Source organism: Otolemur garnettii, unplaced genomic scaffold (assembly GCF_000181295.1).
Source record: "Otolemur garnettii isolate 467f Iridium unplaced genomic scaffold, OtoGar3 scaffold00059, whole genome shotgun sequence".
NCBI lineage: Eukaryota > Metazoa > Chordata > Mammalia > Primates > Galagidae > Otolemur > Otolemur garnettii.
In genome coordinates this window covers 5,397,993-5,410,060 of record NW_003852454.1, presented here as the reverse complement: position 1 = coordinate 5,410,060, position 12,068 = coordinate 5,397,993, and the positions used below count along the sequence as shown (strand labels likewise).

The following is a 12,068-nucleotide window of genomic DNA, read 5'->3' as shown; positions in this document are numbered from 1 at the left end:
AAAAAAAAAAAAAAAAAAGAAATGACAATAAACTATACTTAAGTAATAAAAGTTAAAGTGTTGAAGACAAGGGGTCCTGCCACGCCTACACACACAGTCTGAGCTCTGCCTTTGACTCAGCAAGTAACCTAAAGACTTTAAGCCTATATTCTCATTTGTAAAGCAAAATCAATAGAACAACTATTACAAATAGTTATAAATGTAGAATTTTTGACAGAAATCCTCAAAGTTTTATCTTTCTTTAAAAATATGACTGTAAAATAAATAAAAAATTAAAATATGATTATAGAATGATTCCAAATAAAGTGTTTCATTTAACTAAATCCATCATCCTTGTACTCTTTTAGCATCACAGGTTTATCTCCTTAACACCTTCACCTGCATAATTCCATTTGTATTACTAACTTTGGTTAACTAATACTTTTAACAGATGAAAAAGGGAAAGCTTTAGCCAACTGAAGTATTCATTAACCCATATTCCCCATGTTCTCACCTTACTAGAATACGTATTAATTTCTCTTTATTTCATGAAACAAAAATCTGTAATTACTCTATCTTAAACAACTAAAGTACTGGTATCATTAAAAAAACTATCAGTTATTCTTTATTGGGTACATAGGGATATATAAAAGAAAATACTTTAAAGCACAGCTTTAGTGTTTTTAAAATAACGTTATTTCCAAAAAGTAAATGGAGGGAAAATACAATGTAGGCAAAAGAAAAAAAAAAGTCCTCAATTTATAAGCTTTGTTCTCTCTTTTCTTTAAATACTTTAACCTGGCCGGTTGCAATGGCTCATGCCTGTGATCCTAGCACTCTGGTAGGCCAAAGCAGGAAGACTGCTTGAGGTCAGGAATTCAAGACCAGCCTGAGCAGAGCAAGATCCCAACTCTACTAAAAACAGAAAAAAATTAGCCAGGCATGGTGGCACATGCCTACAGACCTAGCTACTTAGGAGGCTAAAGCAGGAAGATCACTTGAACTCAGGAGTTTGAAGTTGCTGTGAGCTAGACTGACACCGTGGCACTCTACCCCAGTCAACAGAATGAGACTCAAAAAACAAACAAAAACACCAACCCTATGGTTATAGGGTTAGAAGCACCTACAATTGTAGAATTTTGCATTAAACAACATACACTGAATAAACTATTTACAATAAATGTTGAATAGTTTTTCCAGATAGAACTGTGTGTGTGTATGTGTATATATGTGTGTGTGTGTCAATTACATACACATGCACACAAAAAATAAACGTATGGCCAGGTACAGTGGCTCATGTCTATAATTCTAGCACTTTGGAAGGCCAAGAAGGAAGAATTGCTTAAGCCCAGGAGGTTGAGACCAGCCTGAGCAACTTGAGCAACACAATAATAAAAAACTGAAGGAAGAAAATTAGCCAGGTGTGGCACACACCTGTAGTCCCAGCCACTGGGGAGGCTGAGGCATGTGGCTTGAGTCAAGGAGTTCAAGGCTGCAGTAAGCTAGGATGGCAACACTGCACTTTAGCATAGGTGACAGAATGAGACCCTGTCTCCAAAGAAATAAAAATAAACTGATGTACATCAAATTTAAAATATATATACACACACATACACATAGATTTTTTAAGAAGTATAACACTTATATAAACAACTCAAACAACACAAAGGGTAAATAATAAAATTAAACTCCCCTTTCATCTCTGACCTTTAATATGTTAGCTACTCCTTGAGAAGTAAGGGAGACAGTTCTGGGATAAAATTCCTAGGTAGGACATGGGTGTAGAAAGTGATTTTGGTTGGGGCAAAGTAGATGCCTACACCAGAGCCATATTGGCAGACTGTATTTTCCCAATAGCCCACAATATTTCTGATCCCATATGATCCTCCAGCTACTTTTTATCAAGAAACAGTTTAATTTCTGTCGCTTGACTCTGAGCATGACTTTGATAGTCTTGACAAATAAAATGCAGTGAAGGTAATATTATGTGACTTCCCAGGCCAGATCACGAAGGGCAATATAGCTATCTGGCTCTCTTTCTCTAAGGATGATTACTCTTGGAAACCAACCACTATGCTATAAAGAAGCCGAACATACAGATAGGTCATATATAGGTGCTTCAGCTAAAATTTCAGGTAACAACCATATAAGCAAGTAAATCTTCAAATGATTCCAGCCTCCAGCCTTTGAGTCTTCCAGCTGAGGCTGGACACATTATAGAGCAAAAATAAGCTATATCTGCGTGAATACCTGACCCATGAAATCCCCAAGGATATCAAATGGTTGTTTTATGCCATTAAGTTTTGACGCAAACTCTTACATGTTCACAGTAACTAGAACATGCTGGTTCTCCCCAACCCTTCCTTGTCACACATACTACTGTTAAATAGCTGTACTGAAGCAATAGTAGAAAATACAAGCTGAAAAATAATCGATACATGTAATATGGACTATACTTTTTAAAAATACAGAAGAACCTCCGTAAGTTGATCAATGGAGGGACTCCAACAAACTGGACAACATACTGAGGGTGTCAACATAATAAATGGCCCAGTAGGAACAAGGCCTACTGTACATACATGTGGTACGTGTCTGAGTTATGAAAATTAGGTCAACTGAAGGAGGCTGTCAATATAAGGAAGGTAGTCAACTATGGCAGTTCTACTGTATTTAATGAGAACATATTTTTAGTGAATTGATAATGCATTCATGGCATTAGGGGGACAACATACTCCACAGGTTTGGTACAGCAAATAAATAGCTGTACCAAAGCCACACTGAAAATGGGATTTGAACCTGGAGAAAAAGAAGCCAACTCAAGCCTAGTGATAGTAGGCTTATCTCATGCCTCTGTCCACAGCAGGAAAAAAACAAGATCTAGTGAAATCATATCAACTACATTATCACATCTACTTCCCCCAGGAAAAGATACAGAAATAGCTTTTATGAGATAACTACCAGATAGAAAAAAGCAGGCTTTGGCAACAATGCATATTTCCCCACAGGGAAATCTTTCACCAAATGCAATTGACTCAATGGCTGACTTTATAAATAAATCACTGCTTAGTAATCTCCAAAGAAAATGCAGTGGTTGTCCTTCTCATGAACAGATTGATGCTGGCCATGATGAGAATTTCTGACACTTACTGGACAGGAAAAAAATCAGAGATCTCAAATCCTCGATTAATTTGCAGACTGACACATATCATTCCATAGATTGTAAACTATATAACTGGGGAGTAATTCACGTAATTTAACATATTAACAACTACAAAGAAGCACAAAGCAAATCTTTCAGTTTGAATGGCTTGTGTTCACATATCGAGAGGAATAAATGTACCACATCCCCAAAAGGTAGTATCTCATAAATACTTGTTAAAGGAAGTTTATTCATGGCTTGTGATAATCGTACAGAAAGTTACTAGCACCACAGTACTTTTAGCATTCTAGTAATATATTCAACTCTACTGAAAATGACAGTTCAATATATATCATACATATTAAAAATATATAAACATACACATACATTAAACATGTTTTTATAAAATAGCAACTAGATAGTGCACTGATTATTAGTATACTGAAATATACATCATACTACTGATCAACAGAAAATTTATTCTAGCTGGAAAATATAACACTTAGTGAAAAAACTCAAAATCATCTTTTTCCTCTGCTCTCACACCAGCACAACCACCACCAATAGACTTCTATGGCCAAATGTGTGTGGGTGGTTTCCTTACACACCAAGTAGCAGACACCAGCTGAGTATCCTATAATTCAACTCAATTCTGACACAAGATAATGTCAGGTCACACAGGTTGAAGGCTCATTCCCCAAGATTATACAGCCTCATCCCCTGCCCCATTCAGACGCCAGTTGTAAGTCCAGGCCCCTAGACAGTCTTATGGACCAGCTTCAAGTTGGGGTTCCCATGACTCACTCCATGGGTTTGATTAATTTGCTGAAGCAGCTCACAGAACTTTGAAAAACACTTAAAACATTTATTAACTTGTTATAAAGGATATTATAAGGGCAACAGATAAATGCATAAGGCAAGGTAAGGGAGAAGAGGCACCCTTACTCCCCTTATGCCCCCTGGGTGCATCACCATCTTCACACACCGCTCCCCCCCACCCCGAACTTCCCCGTGTTTAGCTATCCAGAAGTTCTTAGAACCCTGTCCTTAAGTTTTTATACCTATTACATAGGTATGATTGATTAAACCATTGTCCACTGGTGATCAACTTGACTTTTATCCCTTCTCACCCAGAAGCTGGAGGGTAGGGCTGAAGTACCAACCCTCTAACATGCCTTGGTCTTTCTGGTGACTTGCCCCATCCTAAAGATATCAATCATTGGCATACAAAAAGATGACTTTGGAGATTCCAAGGATTTTAGGAGTTGTATGTCAGGAAATTAAACAAAGACCAAATATGTATTTCACAATATCACACACAGCAAAGACTTCTGCAATATTTTAAAAAACAAGTACAAAACTATAACTTAAAAGCTAAATATTAAATAATATCAAGTTAAAACAAGAGTTATTGAGTTTATACTCCCCTGAAAAAGAATTCTAATGAGTCAATAATAGGAAAAAAATTTCATTTTCTTATATAAACTGAATATGTAAGAGTTTCTATTAACTAGAAATTTTTATGAAGCAGAATTCCCTTCATTTCATATTATTGACAATCTGTATTTCAACTATCTAGTAATAAAATGCAAAAGACATTAAAAGTTTAACTTTTCAGACAAGCACAATTTATTGGGTATGTTAGATAATCTCAAAAGTACTTTTGTTTTGAGACAGAGTCTCACTATGTTGCCCTCAGTAGAGTGCCGTGGCATCACAGCTCAAACTCTTGGGCTTAAGCGATTCTCTTGCCTTAGGAGCTGGGACTACAGTCGCCCACCACAATACCCAGCTATTTTTGTTGTTGTTGTTGCTGTTGTTAGCAGGCCCGGGTCAGGTTTGAATTCACCAGTCCCGGTGTATTTGGCCAGCACCCTAACCACTGAGCGACAGGTGCCAAGACTCAAAAGTACTTTTAATGATGCAAATTTCACTATTCTGAAGCCATTTTTCCAATGTGAAATGGCTTGGAATCTGACATAAACTAGTGATCCTGTTACACAGTAATAGGGATAGAAATTTTAAGCTAAAAAAAAGGTAAATAAGAAAGATTAATATATTACTTAAGGTTTCAAAGTACAGAAATCCTTAGGTAATACAGCAGGGCACACCTCAGAGATATAGTATCACCTCAGAGACTTGGAAAACAAGAATAAGGAATTCTAGTTTGAATATGGAATACAGATTAGACACTATTAATCTCAGAATGTTAAAGGTTATTACTGTGGTACTGTGTATAACATAACAATGGTACTGTGGTCATTTAGGAGATTCTTAGGATGCTAAGTACTTTTGAGTGAAGCGCTAATACTTACTTTCAAGAGGTTCAGAAAAAAAAAAACTACCATATTGAGAGAAAGAAAGAAAAAGCAAATGTACAAAATGTTAACATTATGTCAATCTAGGTAAAAGGCATTATACTCTTCTTTTACCTTTTCAACAGGTTGAAAAATTTTTAAATGGAAAGGGGGACTACATATATCAAGACATGCATAAGAATATTCACAGTAATATTTTTTGTGAGAGCTCAAAATAGAAATGATCCAAATAAGTACCAAGAGTAAACTGAAAAAGTAAGTGTTAGTAGGGACTTTGCCTGACAAATGCAGTTAGTGTAACCTGGTTCTTAGTACCCTCAGTGAATCCCCAACAATAAATAAATAAGCAAATTGTGATATATTTGCACATAAAAAGGTATTATATGGCAATGAAAATGAACTAAGTACTGTTAACACACCACTCACGTGAAACGCACAAATAACAATGAGCAAATGAAGCCAGACACAAACAGGATGAGCAAATCATTTGTTAAGTATTTTAGAGATACTCAAATAAGATCAGGACTATCAGTTATCTTTATTTAGCAAAAGTTTTATTCACAGACAGAACATGTAAAATTATATTTGCAATGTATAAATTATTTAGAAGAACAAATTCCTTTTAGGTACCCTCAAGCATGTTTATGAAAACCACTCATATACTATTGATCTACTCTTCTAACCCTAACACAGTGCTGGTTTGTCAACAATGTCCAGTAGGCAAAATGTTTTTTTTCCAGTGACCTCTGAACTCTTTATTGGTATAAGGACATGCTGTTCTACTGCCTCATTGTCTCAGAACTTTGGTGTCCTTGGTCTCAGACACCACTTTGCCATCCACTATCCTGCGGGTGGTAGTCTTTTGGATGGTTTGCATGGAGTTGCTGCTGTCCAGGGCATCACCAAGTCCTCCCCGTCTTCCAGCAGGCGGTGGTAGGTGGCGATCTCAGACTCAGGCTTGACCTTGATGTTCAGCAGTGCCTCATACTTCTGGGCCTGGCGCTGCCCCTCTGCACAGATCTGTGCCAGCTCTGACGCCAAATGCAGCAGGACCCCATTGAGTTGCTCCATCTGCATGGTGTCACAGGCCTCCACCTCCCTCAGGCTTTCCTCCAACCTGGATTTCTGATTTCTCATGGAGTCCAGTTCAATCTCCAAGGACTGGACTGTAGGCGTCAGCTCTGTGAGCATTGTCTTAGCAGCTCCAACCTCAGCAAACTGTGAGATAACCACTGAGGTGCTCTCCTCAATCTGCTGGGACCAGGTCTTGGCTAACTCTTCTTGGTTCTTCCAAGCTAGCTCATCATACTGGGCCTGTATGTCTGCCATGATCTTGCTCAGGTCCTGGGATTTGGGAGCATCTACCTCCACAGTCAACCTGGAGCTGGCAATCTGGGCTTGTAGGACTTTTACTTCCACCTCGTGGTTCTTCATGAAAAGCAGCTCCTCCTTGAGAGCCTCTATCTCTGACTCCAGCTGTAGTCGAGTGATATTGGTGTCATCAATGACCTTGCGGAGCCCATGGATGTCACTCTCCACCGATTGGCACATGGCTGGTTCTGTCTCATACTTGACTCTAAAGTCATCAGCAGCAAGACAGGCATTGTCAATCTGCAAAACGATGCGGGCATTGTCCACAGAATTGGCGAAGATCTGAGCACTCAGGTCCTCAATGGTCTTGAAGTAATGCGCCCAGTCTCTGACCTGGGGCCCCTTCTTCTCCAGGTGTTTCCAGATTTTGCTCTCCAGCCTCTGATTATCAGTCTCCAGGTTCCTCACTCTGTCCAGGTAAGAGGTGGGCAGTTGTTCAGTTCTTGCATGGTCTCCTTCTTGGTCTGGATGCCCCCTATGGACAGGCCCCCAGACCCCCAGCTGCCCCAGAAGCTGGTGGAGCAAGACATGGGGATCCAGGAGCCTGAGCCTCTGGCACCTGCATAGACACTGGCTGCGCTGCTGGCAGGCCAGACACTGTAGCTGGGCGTCTGGACTGAGCCCAGGGACCGATAATTGCTGGAGAAGGTGGTGAAACAAGTAGTAAAGGACATGATGTCAGAAGAGGAGAGGACAAGACTTGGTCAAGCTGGTGTTAAAGACCCAGTTTGAACACGAACATGCATCAATACAAATCTGCATTCAAAAGACTTTCTTAACTGAATACGACTTTTCAAACTATACTACAACTTAATGGTTCTATTTTCAAAATATATCTGAATTCAGATGTATACCCAGAGATGACTGAAGAGATATAAAATACTTACATTAACTTTGAAAGCTTGTACAGTGTTATCCAGAAGAAGGATGTTGCAAACCACTTCTGTATGCTGTCTATCTCGGGCCAACTCTGAAGCTCGGACATTGTAGGTTCTGCCAGCAGGCAATCGGAAACGTGAGGTCATTACTGTCCACACAAGGTCTAAGTTTAAAAAAAAAAAAAAAGTCACTAAATAAAAAGAAGATATGAAGTAGTTTAAAAGGCAACGTTACTAAATGTTTCTCAATTAAAAGTTAGGTGGAAAATGGTTATAAATTCTGAAACACCAAGATAAACACTGTAGGCAGAGTTCAGATATGAGATATAGTACATTATCTAAAATAAAATTACCAACTGCCTTGAAGAAAAGTTTTATTTTAAACTATTCCATTTGGAAGACTTAATACACAAAATTTTCAAGAAGTCATATTCCATCTCAAAATATGTAAACTTAGGAGTACCCAAAGAAGGGGAAGGAGAATGTACTACTTCAGGTAATTAAATGTTCCTCATTGATGCAGGTATTTAAAAATATGGCAGAATGACACCAGGAAAGAAGATTACTAGAGGGTCCTTCTCTTTTTTTAAAAAACTTAAGATTTTGTAGAAACATGGAAATTTGGGTTTTTGTTAAAATACAATGTTCTTTATTGTACCTATCTTCAAACTCAACCTAACTCTAATAGTATTATTCTTACTATTCCTAAGAAAAAAAACAAAATAGAAAACTTAATGCTATCAATCTCAGCTTCTGAATTTTTAACCAAGGAGGGAAAAATAATAATATTAAGAGAATAAGAATCACACTGATATTAGCGACACTAAATGCTAAAAAACAATGAAGCTACTGCTTCAAAGTTCCAAAAGAAAATTATTTAAAACACAGACTTATATACTTAAGACATTAACATTCATGGAGGAGAAACAATAACAATAAAAATACTTTTAGGCATTCAAGGACTAAAACTTTAAAACTCATAAAACTTCTGTTTAAATGACAATTAGAGAAAGAAAACAAACTAAACCAGAAATAGATACAAGTATTTGGAATTTTTAAATATGAGTAAGCAAGCTGGTGGCAATATCTCATGCCAGTAATCCCCTAGCTACTTGGGAAACTGACACAAGGGAACTGCTTGAGATCAGGAGCAACATACAGAGACCAGGCCTCCAAAAAAATCCTTTTAAGTAGGGAGGCAAAGGGGTACATGGCCATAGTCCCAGGTATTGGGGAGGCTGAGGCAAGAAAATTGCTTAAGTCTAGGCAATTAAGTGAGGCTTCAATGAGCTGTGATCACTCCATTGAATTCCAGCAAGCAGTAAGAATGAGTGAGCAAAGTAATAATAATAAAAAAACCAGCATTTCAAATTGGTATTTAATAAGAGGAACTGATCTCTTACATACTATTTATATTAAAAGATTAAAGCTAAAAAGTAGACCAGGCATGGTGACTGACATCTGTAATTCTAGTACTCTGGGAGGTTAAGGGAGGAGGATCCTTTGAGCTCAGGAGTTTGAGATTAATCTGAGCAAGAGCTAGACCCCGTCTCTACTAAAATAGAAAAATTAGCTGAGTGAGGTGGCACCAACCGGTAGTCCCAGCTACTTGGGAGGCTGAGGCAGGAGAATTACTAGAACCCAGGAGTTTGTGGTTGCTATGAGCTAAGGTCATGGCACTCTAGCCTGGGCAACAGACAAGACACTATATAGAAAAAACAAAAAACCCTTAAAGTAAAAGTCAATCTTACATAAGTATAAAAATAACACAGAGGAAAATACTTATAGTACTTTTACAAGGAAGAGCTAGCCAAGTAAATTCTCCCACATAAAAGACAGTGATTGGGCCAAATGCAGTGGCTCACATCTATAATCCCAGCACTCTGGGGAGGCCAAGGTGGGTGGATTGCCTGAGTTCACAGGTTCAAGACCAGCCTGAGCCAGAGCGAGACCCTGCCTCTAAAAATAGCCAGGCAGCTCAGTGCCCATAGCTCAGTGAGTAGGGTGCCAGCCACATACACCAAAGGTGACAGGTTTGAACCCAGTCCGTGCCTGCTAAACAACAATGACAACTGCAACCAAAAAAATGGCTGGGTGTTGTGGTGAGCACCTGTGGTTCCAGCTACACGGGAGGCTGAGGCAAGAGAATCACTTGAGCCCAAGAGTTTGAGGTTGCTGTAAGCTGTGATGCGACAGCACTCTAGTGAGAGCAACGTAGTGAGACTCTGTCTCAAAAAAATAATAAAAATAAAAATAGCCAGGTGTTGCGGCAAGCATCTGTAGACCCAGCTATCGGGAGGCTGAGACAAGAGAATCTCTTAAGTCCAAGAGTTAGAGGTTGCTGTGAACTACGATGCCACAGCACTCTACCAAGTGCAACAAAGTGAGACTCAAAAAATAGATAAATAGATAGATAGATGAATGAAAATAAAAGACAGTGATTGGCAGAGTAGGAAAAAAAGAAGAAAAACCCAACTACAATGTTGTCTTCAAGAAACTCTCCTCAAATATTGTAATATAGGCAAGTAGAAAATAAAAGAATGAAAAAAGACATATTATGGAAACAATCAACAGAAAGAGAAATAACTATATTACTATCAGATAAAGTAGACTTCAGAACAAAGAAAATACACAGGAACAAGGAAAAAGATATTACATAATTATAAAATGGTCAAGAGGCAAACCAATCATAAATGTGAATATACCATCCAACAGAGCTGCAAAGTATGATTCAAAAACCACATAACTGAAATGACTATAAGAGAACTTAATAAAAACATCAATCAATAGAATCTAATAATGAACATTTTAGAACACTACCAATAAAAACAGAATACATATAATTTTTAAATGCCCATTGAACATTTGCTAAGAGAGACCATATACTGGGCCATGAAACAATTCTAACCATATTTAAAAATTAAAATCACTCAAAGTGTGTTCTTGGAGAATAAAGGAAGCAAATTAGAAATCAGTAACAGAAAGATAAAAGGAAATTCTCCAAACAAAAACTATAACAATTAGAGTTTATGTAATCCATAGAGCAGAGAGAAAATCTCAAGAAAAATTTAAAGATACACTGAATTAAATACAACATATCAAATTTGTGGGGCACAGCTACAGCAGTGCTAACAAGGAGATCTATAACAATATATATACACAACAGAAATTAGGAAATAAATCAGAAATCTAACTTCTTTCCTCAAGAATCTAGATTAAGAGCCAAACGAACCCACACCAAACAGAGGAAGAAATAAAACTGTATGTGTAGATGACATATTAGTTCTACAACACCTAAAACTAATAAGTGATTGAACAAAGTCTCAGGAAAACATCATCTACAATAATCAATTATATTTTGACTGGAATGAATATGTGGAATCAAATTTAAAATATAACAATTTGCAACTGCTAAACAAAACAAATGAAATACTTAGGTATAAATCTATTAAAACACACAGAACTTCTATGTCAAAAACTATAAAATGCTAATAAAAAAATCAAAGATCTAAATGAATGGAGAGACATAACCATGTTCATGGACTGGAATACTCAGTAAAGATGTCAATTCTCTCCAGGTAGATATACAGGTTTAATACAATTTCTAACAAAACTCCAGTTTTTTTTTTTTTGTAGATAAAGAAATTATTCTAAAATTTATATGGAAAGACAAATCAGAATAGCAAAAACAATTTTGAAAAATAAAAGTGGGAGTAATTCTATTCCCATTCATAAAGAATAAAATAGAAATCACATGCCCAGACTTTAGGGTTTGGTGGGGGTTTTTTGTTTTTGTTTTTGTTTTTGAGACAATCTCACTCTCTGTTGCCCCATGCTAGAATGCCATGGAGTCAAAGCTCACAGAAACCTCAAACCCCTGGGCTCAAGAGATCCTCTTGCCTCAGCCGCCCAAGTACTTGGGACTATAGATGTCCGCCAGCATGCCAATTTTTCTGTTTTTTCAGTAGAGACAGGCCCTCACTCTTGCTGAGGCTGGACTCGAACTCCAGTGGTTAAGTCATCCACCTTCCTCAGCTTCCTAGAGTGCTAGGATTACAGACATGAGCCATTGTGCCTAGCCCAAATTTTATGATTTATTATATAGTGGTAGTAATTGACCATGTGGTAACGGCAGAGAAGAGACACAGATCAGTAGAACAAAACCAAGTTACCACACAAGTACAGCCAACTGATTTTTATTAAAGGCACAAAAGCGATCCAAGGGAAGAAGGGTGGTCATTTTAACAAATGGTCCTGGGCCGGGCATGGTGGCCCATGCTGCTTATCCTAGGACTCTGGGAGGCCAAGGCGGGTGGACTGGCCTGAGCTCGAGGTTCAAGACCAGCCTAAGTCAGAGTGAAACCTCATCTCTACAAAAAAAAA

General features: G+C 37.9%; 1 protein-coding gene and 1 pseudogene across 4 annotated transcripts in view; both read right to left on the bottom strand.

Moving 5' to 3' along the window:
- PTPN4 (protein tyrosine phosphatase, non-receptor type 4) overlaps positions 1–12,068 on the bottom strand; it is a 251,583-nt gene that overhangs the window by 200,808 nt on the left and 38,707 nt on the right. For all 4 annotated transcript variants that reach the window (XM_003792635.2, XM_023514802.1, XM_023514800.1 and 1 more), the window contains one exon: positions 7,695–7,849. In XM_003792635.2, the coding sequence (XP_003792683.1) occupies positions 7,695–7,832 (138 nt within the window). In that variant the 5' untranslated portion in view covers positions 7,833–7,849. The remainder of the gene's footprint in view (positions 1–7,694; positions 7,850–12,068) is intronic.
- Positions 6,137–7,575, bottom strand: LOC100947572 (annotated as a pseudogene).